The following is a 16068-nucleotide window of genomic DNA, read 5'->3' on the forward strand; positions in this document are numbered from 1 at the left end:
ACTGGTAAATATCTGAATCCATCCAGCCATTACTTTACTGGGAGCTTTCTTTTCCAGACAAATCCCAGACATTGCGTCTATTTGCATTAAAAGCTGCTATGCGCTAATTTTAAAGATTTGTACACCAGCTCCCTAAGCACATAACGGTAGCTTTACTGTGTTATAAAAACAGCTAAGCATGGAGAATTAATGGAAGGACGTCTTTTCTAATGTAATTAGTTCAAATTACTAAATCTGAGCAGAACTGAAATCACTCACTTTACTTTGAAAATAAAAGTTTCAATTAAAAAGAATAAAAAGGAACTCCATGTAAATATTTACATCATGGCTTAATTTAATCTTAACAAAAACAATACTAAATAAATCATTGAAAGGAAACTGGGCTTCATGTTGTACTGTCTTCTCAAGACTGATGGCTCATGTTCAGAAACAATATTACTTAAGAGAAAAAAAAAAAATCACCGACACTTCCTTTTTTGTCAACAGAAACATTTTTGTTCTCGAAATTAAAACAGCGGGTTTTGAAAACAGTCTTGAAGAGGGCAAATCAAGAGATGGACTTCACTAACAAAATAAACACACCTGATGGTAAGAAATGGGAACGGGCTTTCGAAAAACGATCCACTCGACGATCTCGCTACACGGAGGAGTAGTCAGCGAACCGGCGTAGCGGTAGTAACTCCCCAGCGATGTCGGCAGAAGGTCCCTCAGCACAAAGGGATCCAGAAAGGTCTCCTTCTCTGCAGGGAAGATTGACAAGCAGAATTACACTTTTTTTTACATGTCTTTAAAACAGATGTCACATTGATAGGCAGCCTAACAAGGTGTAATGGCAACAACATATTTTATCCTATACATATATATATATAATGAAAGATGAAAACACCCTATCAGGAAGGCTCTGTAAGAGTTGATGTGTTGATTATTAAAAGAGCAGCCAAAATGCTAGTCAAACCTATACTGAACACGCACGCTCCTATTTAGAAGGCGTGCAGGTGTGAAATGCCCTTGTTATCCCACTGGTTTATGTTAGCATAGAAATAACACCGTATTCAGTGGTTTCAGCACTCAGTAAATGGCTCTTCAGCTTGATGGCAGTGAGCGTTCACCAAGACCCAGCGAGGACCCAGCCGGGTCCCAGCTGTCCCACTTGCTGCTGCCCAACTCAAGAGCATGGGGTAGCGTATGCGTCCCATCCGCACCAGAGGGGGAAAGGGATGTGAGAGTGGGGTCAATCCCTCCATGGGTTGCTGAGATGGAGGAGGCAGAGCCACGCTCCCTAGCCAAACCTCTCTGGGAGGTGCTGGGGGGATGAGCTAAGAGCAGGGCAGCAGGGCACCTCTGAAACCGAGCTCCACCTCAATGCAGCGCTCAAAGCAGCATCCAGCCAGTGCTCCTGCCCCCGGCCACGCAGGCATTGCCGGGGGTGCTGCTGGGGGCAGTCAGCACAGCACCAGAACCATGCTTCAGAGGTGAAACACCTGCCTCTTTTCCTTAATCCAAGAAACTCCTTCCCAGGGTCCAACAGTCTGGGGACAAACCCTTTCTTCTTGAGAAGCTCCTCGGACAGCCCAAAATGCAAACCTAAGCACTGTAAGCATTTAGCTTCAAGTAACAGTGACAAGCTGGTAATATTTAACACTGCGAAGAAAAATAAATAAATGAAAGGAGGGAACAGCTGCAGGCAAGACAATTTCCCTGCCATCCCTGAGCATTTATCCTCTGCAATTTATGTTGACTCACAGGCTGAAACTCCCTCTCAGCCTGTGCAAAGGTGTTCACTGCCTCAGGGCATGCTGACACGCAGGGCTCTCCCATACATCTCTATTCCTCATTTGCTATATTCTTCATGCCTCAACCAAGAGTCCACGTTTGGGTAGCAGGAACTCTTCTCTCCCTGTCTCATCAGAGCTGCTAGGCAAGCCCGCTCCCCCCGTAGCAGAGCGGAGAAGCAGGTAGGCTGGTGATTGACACACACCTCTTCCAAAGTCAGAAGGAAAAGAAAAAGGATGAAGTTGGCAGAATTCACTTCCACAGCATCCCACAGTTTTATAGAAGTCTTGATCAAATCAAGAGTTGCCTGTACCTCTGAGCAGCAGTCTGATATCAGGGGGATTTTTTTTTTCCTCCACTGCTGGTGCAAGGTGCAAATACATAATGCACTTCAGATGTCTTCTGTTCTTCTGCACAGTGTCAACAGGTGTGCAACGTTTGCATTGCCTTTAGCATTCCAAAATATGAGTAACTCTATTAAAGTCAAAGTATACATTGTAACAGAATACTGTGACCTCTTAATTAACAATTTCTTTCCTTCTAATCCAAGCAGGTATCAGCCACTTCTGGATCCCCCAAAAGGAAACAAATAATAAACCACAGTTTTTCCTCTTCACATCATACCTCTGGGAAAAAAGTGCGCTTAGGTAATAAACAGTAAAATATATATGATTGGCCAAAGTTCAAAGAGATTCTAATCAAGAAGTCATAATCACAGCAAAAGGTCGTATTTAATTTGATTGGCTTATTTTTATGCAGAAAAAATTGGTTTGAAAACCTGCAAACTCAGTCACAGGATTTGATTTCCAAATGTGGCACACATACATCTTCACGATGAAATGACATGGGTTTTCTATTTAAGAAACTGCCTCTCTCTCTCTCTGGAAGCTGAGCACACAGTGGACGGCTCTGAATCGGAAAGAGCATTTGAACATGCAAACATCCTCTTTGCGTTACCAGCCAGTGACTACATATGAAATAGATGGGAGGCAGAGGCACAGTTTGAAAAAAGCTTTCCTCTTGTATTTTAAAAAAAAATAATAAATGTTTCAGTTAAAATTAACAATTTAACTATTTCTAACTTTGATAACCTTTTATTTAGAATGATGGAATCACTTAAGATGCTGGATAAACATTCTGTGAGAAACCGAGAATATGGAGTGTCCCTTTATCAAAGGATGGCAGGAGAACGAAGCTCATTTTACACTTTCAAGGATTTTTGTGCCATATGCTGACAATATTGTATTTTAATAATTAATTGTTCATCAAAGGAAAAGATGAAGAACAGGGATGCTAAATTCAAAGTTATTCAAATTGCAAAAATGAATAATGCATGACTTTTATATTAAATACACACTGTATTAAGTAGTCTACATTTCATCCAACTCTGTCTTTCATTTTTAAACATTTTGAACTACAATATGAATAATCAACCAAGGGAAGCTTATTTAGACAGAGAAATACCTTATTTGAATGCAAACTGGAAGTATCCGACTATGATTAAATTTTGGTTATCAATTAGGAAGGTTTTTTTCCTAGGCGTTTGGAAAGTCATAGGCAGCTGTGAAAAAGAATATTTCTTGAGGAAAAAGTAGCTTTGCTAATACACAGTTTAAGTAGGGCAGGGTGTACTTGATCTAATTTTTCATGGCTACAAGCAACGCTGTAAGTTTTCATTAATGAATTCCAAAGATTAAAATAAAAAAAATATACATATAATTGGATTAAAATAACTACTAAAATAGATGATAACCGATTGATTATGCTTTAATAACCTAACACTTTTGAAAACAGATCGTTCGTCTGTATCACTTCCATCTAGATGCATAGTGCAGAGTTCTAGAAACCAGAGTCACAAACAGATCTTCACATGAAGCTTAAAGAAAAAGGGACTTGGAAATCCAGGAGTCTACCTCCCATATCCTTCAAGAGCATACAGAAACAGTAAATGCCATGAAGTTATATTCCTAAGAGCCTGAGACATTTTTAAAAATGGGATTTTGAAGTCATGTCACTTTTAAAATTTCAGCCTTACATCAGTTATTGTTGGTAAAACTGTGAGGAGAATAATTTGCAAGCTAAGCAACAGCATTCACAGAACGGGGTAGAAATATTTTGTATACGTGCACACATATGTGTGCATATATAATTCCTACTAAATGGGAAAGAGCAAGGTTGGAAATAATAACAAACCTTTTGTCACTGTCTTTTATGACCAGCTCCTATTTCCCATTTTCAGTGCTTGGGACAGGCATGAGTTGTGCCCAGGAGGCTGGGAACAGACTGAGCAGGGTGAGAAGTTTCTTGGAGGGAGAAAGTGGACAAGGCTGGGAACCACATGATCTACAAGGCAGCATTTGCTGACAGGTAACATGAAAATAACTGGCAGACAAAAGCAATATAACGCACCAGTGAAAACATCTGTGTTTGTCTGCAAATACCTGGGAACCACTGCAATCAATGCTGCAAAACCGATCCGTGAGCCACCTACTTGTTCTTACACATAAACCAGAGCCCCACACCAACGCAGTCCCTGCTGCCGCTGCTTCTCGTCCTACTCCCATCTCAGCACCCCAATCCAGACGGGCACCCAAGCAGAAGAATAAACAACCAGAAAATCAGAGCCCCAGAGATCATGCCCCAAAGGACAGGCCCTCAAACTAGAGAGCATTCCTCTGGGAGAGCAACAATACACACGCTGTTGTGGCCACCACTCCCAGGCAATGCAGAAAAGAGCAGCACCCAAAACATCCAGTGAGATGGCCCACTAACGCAGTACAGCCACTTTTATCGACAGTTAACAAACAGCGATTCTTTGTTTACAGCACCAAGGCTCGTAAAAAAGCGTTCACTCTAATATTTCCAAAGGAAAAATTAGCAAGTACCACAGATTCGTTGTTGACAATTAAGACAATGAATGTGACATTTAAACTACTGAGTGTTCCACAGCATAAAAGGACAATATTGTATTTTAACTCTTATATTCACCAGAAAGAATTAACAGAGCCAGCTGGTAACATATTTGATTTTCTGATACAAAATTCATGTCTACATCTTGCTCCTTCTCCCAGAAAAGCAATGTGAAAATTAACACCATTCTTTGGGTCCTTCTCCCAGAACAGCAATGTGAAAAGTAAACCCCATCTTTGTTTGGGCTGGTAAATCTCCCCACTATTTTGCATGGGACCAAGGGCCATATTTTGTACAACCCAACCCAAAGGCAAAGCAATTGCAGGCATGCTTTAAAAAGCTGACCTATTTACACTCTGTATTTGTCAGGGCATCACCACTAGATGTGAACTAATACTGATTGCACACAATAGTTTTCCAAGCAGAGGAAAAAATCAGATCTTTAAAGAGATACCAGTAGCGGATCTCCACCAATTACTGCAGTTCTCACAAGCTGATGCCAGCAAATATTACATTGCAAGAGCCATCAGTTGAACATTTTGAGTTCAAGGACTGACTTGCTAAAAATACATTCTGTAAAACGCTGGATAAAGATAGACCTGAATTTTAACCAAATCACTGCAGAGCAAGAGGCTTCTTGAGATAGGCAGGTAAACAGCACACAACTATCTGTGATCAAAACCCTTTTTAAATCTAACGGCAACTTGGATTGGAGATCACAAGAAAATAACTATATGCCAAGTCCATTTATATCTCATGGAACGCTTTGGGACTTTCATCATGCCTTTCTGTAAGAAAACAGGAACTTGGCTGCATTGAAAACAATATCTTAAAATGAGCTTATTTCCAAAATTAACGTATGTGCAACGCCTGATAGGTGGAAACGTTACCCAGCTACACTTTGAATAACTGAAATCTGCAATACCAATATGAAGAGCTTTGAAAGTCTCCCAAATTTGTTAAACAACGTTACTGCCAATTTCATTTTCACAATGAGCCAAGTCATTCTAAAGCTTCTGCATTCAAACATTTAAAAAGCAAACACACAAAAATAATCAAAAGGACACCAAGCCGCACACCCACTGAGCCAGAACTTCCCAGATAAAGCAGGCTGCACACCAGAGCCAGGGACCAGACCCACGGTGGTGATTTTAAAGATGAGATTGCAAACACTCTATGTTACTTTAACTGAAAAGATCAGCGGATGAGTACTTGCTGTGTAAATCCAGCATGAAGAGCAGTTTCTGACAGTCCTCTGTACTCAGGGTAATTCTGGTCATTTATTGTGCAATTACTTTTCTTGCTTTCATTTAATTTTTTAAAAACCAGAACCTCTGCTGAACAATGTAAGGAGCTGTAAGGACACAGAAAGCACAGCATGGCGGGGAGGGAAGGAATGAGATAATAACACAGCCCTGCAGACTAATTTAATCTAAGACAACCAGTGAGTGGTACAAAACACAGGAGGAAAGCAAAAAAGGCAAAAAAAATCGAACATTTCCTTGCCAGGTGTTGGTCTCAGGCTTAATTTTTCTCACTCCCTCTCTTAAAACAGCTTAGGAGGAAAAGGTTTAGCTGGGGAGGAGAGGTCTTAACTCTTTGAAGAAGTAAAAAAATAATTCTGAACCCTGAATGCTTAAGCACTGCTGACGCAGAGCTTGGCAGAACGGCTGTTGCCATTCTAGACTGGGATGAGACTTCTCCACGTTTCACAAAACCTCACTGGAGGCAGAGGTATGTGCGGAGACAAGGCTGGAGGGACCCAGAAACTAAGAAATACAGAACGGGCACCAGCGGCAGGAGGAAAAAGAAACTGTGCCCGGGAGTTTAGAGGAGCAGAGGATCCCTGGAGCAAGGTGGCCCCTGGCAGAGCTATGGTGAAGTGAGGAGCATGGGCTGTTCATGCCTACTTCAGTGGAGCCTGAGCAGAACCGTGCGTCCTCAGACTTCACCACCCCTCTCTTCTCAGCAAACATCCTCAAAACCCACCAGCAAAGCACCCAGCTCCTTCTCCCTGCAGATGCTTTGTTCACATTCACCATCAACCTTAATTCTTACAATTTAACAACAGCAATCTTCTTTTTGTTAGTTTGAATTAGTTTTTCCGTGCAATATATCAATTCTCTGTCAGCTCGCTGGTCTTTACTCAGCCGTGACCAGCACTGCTTGCTGCAGAGCAGACAGGTGAAGGACCAGAGATTTCCAGCACTTCCATCATTTATTCTTTTAAATGATACAGACCCCTGCGGCTATGCACAGAGCTGCCCTATATAAAGGTGTGAACTTATCACCTCTGCTCTCATCTTTATTTCCCACTTCCCTCCTCCTCCCCTTTGCTCCACAGCAATCGTGTCCTGGCCCTTTTCACATGGCTACTCTGACTGTGAACACAAGAACAGATCAGAAAACAAAAGAATATATCCAGATCATCCCCGAGGAAAAAGAAATGCTCCTCCACATTTCCTTCTCGGTTTAACACGTCGCGCTGCTCCCCGTTTGATGGCCTTCCTTGTTCCAAATTGGGCTGCTGCCTCCTTCAAAGTTTTATTTTAAAAGACGAGGTCCCATGGTATCACATCTCACCCTCACCCTTCTCCCCCGCCTTTCTTCTCTACAACCCCTGGATATTTGGTGCAGAAAGCAAACAGCTTGTCAGGTGGTGTTATGGTTAAAGTTAAAAACAAAAGAAAAAAACCTGTCATGCCACTAATGGTGTTTTCTTGTTATGCCTTCTGGTGTGAGAGATCCACAGGGTAACTAACACTGTCTGGATTGCTTCCTTTTTAGTGCTGATTTATTTTAACAGGTTATTCCTTGCCTTTTTGCCTAGGACAACTGGAGAGATGTGCAACATATTCATTCTCTACCCTTTTTCTTTACTGAAGCAATTCTGTTTCCACTGTATTTTGGTACGGTCTCCACTGAAACTTTGGTGGTCACCACCAACTTGCCTGAACACCTCTTGCCCATCTCGAGGGAGACTCAAGATCACACTCTGCTCCATGCTGAGCTTAAGTTATGGCATTTTAATAATACAAAGGCAGAAGAAAAAAAGCAAGATTTTTTTTCCCAAATTCCCTTTTAAATGAACAAAGGTTCCTCTCTTCCCCTCAACCCAACCCACGTTCGCAAACAAGCAACAGATGCCATCGATTCACTTTGTACCTAAGCTTTTGATCTGGCTGCACTTTGATTTTCAGTGCTCACTTTTGACAAGGAAGGGAATAAGAGCCCCATTTTCGTGACATTAATAGAGGCTTTTCTGCTGTGGTAATTTATTTGTGCTCTGCTAATAATTTTCTGCTGATCCGTGTAGATTCTTGGTGACAGACACAGGGAACAGGACAGAACGACAAAACATGGTTTCCATCACCATGAAAGATTTCCCAGGGGCCTGGCGTAGTGTGGGCTGCAACCATTTGCCTGCATGGTAAAACACGACCCTGCAGAGCACCTATGTCCAGGCTGGGGGAGAGCAAATGCTGTGCAGCCTCCAGCACCAGGCGCTGCCCTCAGGACTGACATTGGGGAAGAAGGCTCATTTTAATGCCTTTCAGGCAGCTGGTAAGAACAAGGAAAAGGCATTTCTAAGAGGCTTACATACAAAACAGTACTAAAAAGGGCAAGTCAAAGACAGCAGAGGTGGGGAAAAGCAATGTTTCTGTGCAATAGCTCCATCCTGCGAGGTGCTCCTCTGAGATCTTGCTGAAGCATGTGGCAGACAAAAGCTTTACTAGCTATTTTAATGCAAATCAACTGTATAAGACATAACCTGGTATTTCATGTTCCCCTATTCCCACGAGGGCACAATCATTCTCTCTGAGGCCTCAGGAGCTGCCTCAGCCCTTGCACAAGAGCAGGTCCATCCTGCCCCGTGCTCCTCAGCATCACAAGGAAGGATGAGGAGCAGAGCGGTGCTCAGGGCAGGGCACCCACCCAAGCACATTGGCAGCAACACAGAGGCAGAAAAGTCCGATTTGCAGCACCATGACTGGGCCACGTGTGGTGCAAACGCAGCCAGGCACTAGTGACTTTATTACTTTACCTAATGATCCAACTTCAACTGAGGATGTGCATCATCCCACCAGCACCAGCATTGCTGGAGACTTTTCCCATCAGCTTTCATGGTGAGAAGAGGAGCTAAAAAAGACCCCTAGCAGTCAGAGCTGAAAGACACACCAGCGAGTCGGCATCGGAACATTCGTATCACGCCTGCCTGTACCCCACCCCTTCAGCAGAGAGGGGGCTGCACGCTCCCAGCTGTCAGTCCCTGGCGGGCTCGGTGGCAGACGCAGCCTCGCCGCGCGCTTTGCGGCAGGGAAAGCAGGAGTGAGAATAGCAGGCACCTCGCTGGCGGGAGGTGTGACAAATCCTTGGCAGAGCACAAAACTGAAAGCAATTTTAAAATCAGCAACAGGCATCTGACAGCTCCGAGAAGAGCCTCCTTGGCGTTCCCGTGCCTTTACAACGCCCTGTGAGGGCAGATGCGGGAGCTGGGGAGCACTGACGTGATGGGAATGTCCTGTTGGGCAGGAAGATGCAGGACAAACCCAAAACCATTATCATCGATCGCAAAATTGTTAGGCTGTTTGGTACACCACTGCTTTTCCTTCCAGCTAAGGAAACTTTCTCCAGTTGCTCATGTAAAATTAAGCTTAATGTGGCATTAAGATTCTACAAAATTATGCCTGGAGATGAGGAAACAAAGTGAACTCTGAGTAGCGACTAAGCCTGTATTGATTCTTATGCGTGCGTTTCTCCATCATTGTTACTAAGCTGGTGACACTGTGAAGGGCACAATTATTTATGTTCCATCAAATTAGTAAGTAATTCAAATCCCTGACGAAATCTCAAGCAAAAATTGCTTTCACTTCCACAGAAAGTGCTTCTGACACTTAAATTGTTCACTTACCCCTGGAAGGGCACTGTAAGAATACAAGAACTTCACAGAAAAACCCCAAAAGCTATGCAAGAAAAATTAAAAACCAGCTCACTGCTCAGCAGTACCATCCCTACCTACATCTGACTGAGGGTCACTGGACCTGTCACCATCATGGGGACAGGCCAGCGTGGGATGCCCTACGCAGAGTGGTGCAGAGGGATATGGAAACCCAAGGAAATTTTACTTAAATAGGCGTGTTGAGATGAGGCACATGGGAGGAGCAAAGCTGAGGGGCTGGTGATCTCTCCAGCCAGCAGAGGACATATAAACATGGTCTGATTTAAAAGCAAGGCAGTTATCTCACCATCCATATGTATTCTTGATTTCTACATTATAGGCATGTGCCTCTGTGTTGTGACGACGACCTAAAAACAACATGGGCATGGAAGTGTTATGAAATGCAAAGAAACTTAAGGTTTCAATTTTGCCTTTTTCCAGTTCCTTTTGTTGGATCCCTGCTTGATCCAACCACTCTATCCAAAAACCACAAGAGTTTTCCGCTGTATTTCAGCCAAAAAGCCCATGTTGCCTTAGGGTCCCAGTTGAATGCAGCCAAATGGAAGGCAGGAAGAACTTTTTCAGATAAATTCATAAAAATGTGCTCACGTAAGGCGTAAGTAAATTACATCAAGAAAAGAAACGTGAGTGGCTGGAATAAAAGCTCACATCTTTACTATTATTCTATATAATAACATTAAAAGAGAGCTATGATACGAGAGTTCTTCACTGAAGCGTTCCATCAATATTTAGCTTAAAGAGAACAATTTCTTTGAACAACTACTTTGTAGGAGGAAATTCCCTTACTCTAGCCACCAGAAGAGCCTTAGAAAAGGCCTTTAATCAGGGCCTTTGAAACAGGAAGGAAAGCAAGATTTTCCTCTTTTTCTTCCTTAATGTTTTGAAAAGGAAACAAGCTATTGAAATATATCAAGCGATTTCCTTCACTTGAAACACTAGCTGCCTTCTGTGCATTGTGAGCAAAACTAAAATAAACGCCTTTTATCCACCCAGATTTTGCTGCGGGTAGGCAGCCCCAAGACGGACTAATCATTATGTGGTCAGGGAATCACAACCTCGGGACCGTGTCACATCCTACCCAAACAATTATTTTTGGGAATGGAATAATACTCTCAGGAGACACCGGTATGATTATCCACGAGTGGCTATTTCGGCTGGAGGAGCAAGAGACGGAGCAGAAAAAATCCGATGAGATGGCTAAAACACTGCTGCGCTTGCAGGGGGTAGAGAGTCTTGAAATAGAAGGCAGGTAGAAAACAAAGCTAAAAAGAGATCCTGGTCCAGTTAAATGGCAGCTTGACTTCAGTGTTAAATTACTCAGCCACAGAAAAATCCTTGCAGCCCAACTCGTCCTGGCTTTATTTTTGCTAGCCTGTTTTGTTACCCAGTGGGAGCTAGATAATAACATCTATTTTTGTGGAAAACAACACAGTTTTTTAGCTCAGTGTGTTGTTTTTATTTCACAGCAGAACACTGCAATTTATAAGCAGCAAAACCTATGGAAAATTCTCTAAATGAAGGACTTTATGGTATGTTATCATTTAACCCCTATTTTTCACTTTCATTGGATTTATTGGTGTCCCCGGCTGCAATGTTAAATGACTCTGAAAGTAGAGCAATTAATCCAAAACCCTATTTGTTTTAATCTAACACTGTCAACTAGTTTTAGGTTTGCAGTCAAGAGAAAAAAAAATGTTTATTAAGCTCTACAGCAGTAGCTAATGTCTAAAGACAATCCCCAGAAAAGGTGCAAAGATGTTTTATCACAGCACTATAGATGGGACGGAGATTTATTACAGTACCTAGCGCTATTCCAGCAGATGCCTTTTGAATTACAATGAGATTATTAAAACTTTACAAATCATTATATTAAACCCTGACAAGAGTACTTTGGGAACTGGAGCATCTCGATGTCATTGCTAATGATGCATTACCCATGATAAGGTTTCAGAAAAATTCCCAAGTAAAAACTGGTTATAAAAGTATAAAATATATTAATATTTATTTCAGTACCTGCTATAAGTTCAAGGATAATAGGTTTATATGCATCAGAACAGCCGAATGATCGTATTTATGTCAGCATTAGAAAGACGTTCATCTGCTGCAAAGTTTAATTAATTTTCACAGATAGTTAATTTTCTGTTTCATTATCAGCTCCCTAAATTTGAAAGACAAATAATTTATAAACAAATAGAAACTTCAGAGAGGAGTATTTTTAGAGCAAACAGAAGATAAATAGCAGGAGTGAAGCATCAACGCTGCCTTCGAAGTACTAATATGAATGATATATAGGAGCGAGTTTTGATTGATAACTTACCTATTCCAGAGCACTGACTGAAAAGAAACAAATTGTTTACTGTTAACCCCAACCCATTTTCGGGTAACAAATGACTCCGATCTTTACCAATCAAATAATGGCTGTGATGCCCTTAAACATCAGTGAATGAGGAATGTGCAGGCTCAACGTGTCCTTCCAGGGATGACCTGATCCCGTAAGGACAGTATTCCTGCCCTTCTCCCCTTCCCGGCAAGAAGAAAGTTTAAGCAGCTACTTACCGTGATGTACGACGCCCTTCAACCCATGGATAATGGGATCCAGCGCTGGATTGTCCCTCTGACTGACCTACATGCAAAGGATACAGGATTGGTTACATCTATCCTGGCATCAGGCAGAACAGTCTCAGTTTAATCTTCCAAAGAGAAAAAAAAAAAGATGTTATCTAACAAGCTGCTTAGTTCTCACATTTACAATGGCTCTTCACAAAATGCCAAAGATACATGGCGCAATAAAATGAAGCAAGGAAGGTTAAATCAAAAGAAAGCATCCGCTGAATTCATTAAAACATTAGCTGTATCATCACCCCAGCAAAGCCTAAAACCAGAGAGAGCGTTTTTCTCCAGCTACTTCCTCTTTCATAGAGGAAAACTGCTGTGATAAACAGAAGTTATCTCAGACCAGTCCATCCCTTACTGATATGGGAATAAATCTGGTGCTGCCACTGAAGTCAGTGAAGCTGGGCCCCTTTCAGCTGTAATGGAGTTGGGCCTTGGCATCTCTTTCCTATTCGTATTTTTACATTTATTTAATTTAGTGTCACTTGGACTAGGCAGAGGAAAAAAAGCTTTGTGAGAGGATCTAGAGGGTATCTCTAATTTTTGTCAATGCAATTGCCAGCCCAAAAACTGGTATCCTGCAGTATTTCTTCTGTCGCCCAGCAATCGCCCACGTCCTCCACAACGGTGGGAGCCAGCACCAGAGAGAGGGGGGAAGGCAGCAGGAAGGATTAACCCTGTTGAGCTCCACAACTTCCAAATTAAACCCATCACTTCACTTGCTTGTAACACAGCAAAGGCATTTAAAACCAACAATGCAATTTTTTTTTTTTTAACCTTTTGCCTCTTCAGAGGTGTTGAAGGAATAACTCACAATTTCTGTGAATGTGTTCCATTATTTAAGGTAATTACCAATTTGCTTTTGGGAAATAAGTATTGCCATGTACCTCATTCACATGGTACATTTTTCTTTTTTTTTTTTTTGCCACCAGTCAGCATCAGAAGCCTGAGCAGTGTTGATCATTTTTGGATGGACTGCTCCCAATGGGCAAACATACTGAATGCAGAAGAGCTCCTGTACTTTCCCGCTTGCCCATCATCTCAATGTCATGAGGAAAAACAAGAGTTCGGTCACTTTATGTCCATGTATTAACATATGAGGAAAGGAGTGGAGACAAAAGAAGAAATCCCTGAGTGAGGACCTTGTGCCCGACAGGGAACACACACCGTCACGTGAAGCACAGAACCAGCTTGGAGCGCACGCTTAGGAAGAGGACACCATTGACCACAGCACATCCCAAAAATGCGTTATTGTAAAAAAAAAAATAAAAAAATCCCAAATTCTAATGGCTTGAGGAGAGAACCAGAATCAACTGGCCCAAGTTTCACAAACACAAGCACGTCTCTTCTCGTCCTTTCTCCCCAAGACTAATTAGGAATCTTAGAAACCTCATTATCTTCTTAGCCAACTGCATTGAAGAAAACCACAACAAACCACCTTTCTTTTTTCTGTTTATTTGGCCTTTGAACTACTCTGCTGTGTTCAGGACACATTTTCGTGCTCTTGTCTAGAGACAAAATGGTTTGTTTTGGTTTGGTGTTTTAAATGGAAATTGAAGATCCTTTTCTCATCAGAGTACTCCAGAACTTGCAACGATCAGGTAGGGCAAGGCACGCAATAAAATTATGAAAGTAGCAACAGCAGCTTTGAAATATATACAGCTCAGATGTTACTGGCAATAATATTATTAGCCCTGAAGGCTGTAAGCTCTTTGAAGCATGAACTTTTATATGCCCAGAGGGGTGCTCTGTACACTTTGGATTCTGTATAAATAATAATCACAGTACACTGAACCCAATGACCCACTTTGTAGGTTCTGTCTGGCTTCTGGCAAATCAACAGTAAACACTAAAAATGCAGAGCTGTTGCAAGACACGTTCCTGCATCTTTTCCATTTATTCAGGTTTCTCCAAGCCATAGCTACCACTAAAAAAAAAATCATTAAAAAAGCTACCACCAATTTAGTACAAGACTGTAAGAAGAACTTGCACTGGACTTGAACAATGTTTTATTTATTGCTGCTTAACCATAAGTTGTGAAGGGGTTTATTTTGTTGGCTTTGTTTTTATTTCTGGTGACAGCTGCAATCAGTTTGAAGAAAGCAAATAGATGGAAGGAATCCTAAAGGTTAAAACTCTTCCTTTTGGGATTTTCTGTCAAAGTAGATCAATTCTTAACCTCAGCCTTGGCAGCACCCCTTTAATCTGCTGAGGTGGTATGCCTGTATAGATCCAGCTACGCAATCTTTTTGATCACATATTCTGCAAATGTGCTGTGCTCTTCAATAGCATGAAATCAACGGTCATGTTATTTCTTTGGGGGCTGGAAAGCAAATGCTCCATGCATCTGTAATCATGTTTTCTCCGAGGGCATGGGGAGTGGGATCTCATGTTTCTTTAAAAATCACATGCAAACAAGTGCCACTTGCAGAGATGTCAGTTCAGACCTGTATGGGATATACAGATGCTTTTTCCCTTTTTTCCTTATACTCACACACTGTTCTCCTGCACCTCACTGCAACTGTTTCAGGATCTTGGCAAGACCATTAGAAAAGTGCCCAAAAGTTTCCTCATTTCATGGAATGGTTCAGGCTTCAGAGCAAAACTTTTCTTACATCTTTTATTCTTCAAGTTCTCAAAAAAAACCCCAAAACCCAAAAAACCCACCTTGAATTTTGTCTCTATTTTTTTTACGCTTCTCTGTATCCTTTTTCTGCCTGTGTTCATAGAGAAAAGGAGGTTTCTGAAACCCAAAATGTCAAGTTCTATCCCCATTGCTGTACATCTCTGGTTTAACTGACCTGGAGCTACCATGCTGGTTGAGATCAGAGATTCACCCATACAAGAATCCTGTCTCTGACAACAGCTGATACTTAAAAGAAAAGGAGGGCAAAAAAAGCAGAAGGAAGACAAGGACAAAAATCGCTGGAATAAGAAGTGTCCTTCTGACCTCCTTTATGATTCCATGTCACGAAGCTTGATCTTATATTCTTCTACAAACTGTTTTTATCTTTCTCTGTTATATAATCTGTATTACAGCAGTGTATTTTTTTTATTATTATTATCTTATGAATACATCCTGAAGGAAAACAGCAATGAATTCTTCAGATTGACTTTCCATGCCACATTTCTCATGATGCCTTGGCTGCAGAGTTAGAGAAAGACCATGCATCTGTAACCAGGTCTCGGCACTTAGGCTTCACCCAACACACGCCTGCCAAAGCTGCGCAAAGCTGTTCTTCTCCTGTGAGAGAAGAGCAATGAGTTTCCCCCTCCTCGCTCAAGAGGCTAACACAGAAAACAACATCACGGATGAAAATTTCTCAAGCGCAGGAATTTCACGTGCTAACATAAACCTGCTATGCTGCTGGTCATGAGCGTGCCGCACAGCAAGTATTAATGGAACAGATGGAAAACCATCCTGAAATTGCCCTAAAATACCCACAGTACCACTACTACAAATGTTGTTTCCTGAACAAGATGCTTTTGCTCAAGACTGACTAACACTCTACAGGTCTGCAGTAAACAGGATAAATAATGCTTGCGTGCATCATTTATAATTGAAAAATGCCTGTAATCCTCTTCAGCAGAAATAAATAGGTAACTATCATGCTAAGCACAAGGGAAAAATAAACACAGAGATATCATTAAGCAGTTTCCTGTGCTAACAGAGCTCTCACCACAGGGTAAATACGGGATGAACATGACACGAGGAAGCAAAATCTCTTTGTTTATCGTACCCTTTGGGTGACTTCAATACCTGGTGCACATGCCGTTCTGAGTACAACGAATGGCTTGACGTTACTGCAATG

The 16068-nt window shown here is 41.8% G+C and overlaps 1 protein-coding gene across 1 annotated transcript in view; it reads right to left on the minus strand.

The window, feature by feature from the left end:
* Positions 1–16068, minus strand: part of PTPRG (protein tyrosine phosphatase receptor type G) — a 413949-nt gene that overhangs the window by 102362 nt on the left and 295519 nt on the right. Inside the window, 2 exon segments of the mRNA XM_035903838.1 lie at positions 583–740; positions 12200–12266. Coding sequence (XP_035759731.1) covers positions 583–740; positions 12200–12266 — 225 coding nt within the window.

This window comes from Egretta garzetta, unplaced genomic scaffold (genome assembly GCF_000687185.1).
Source record: "Egretta garzetta isolate BGI_Z169 unplaced genomic scaffold, ASM68718v1 scaffold91, whole genome shotgun sequence".
NCBI lineage: Eukaryota > Metazoa > Chordata > Aves > Pelecaniformes > Ardeidae > Egretta > Egretta garzetta.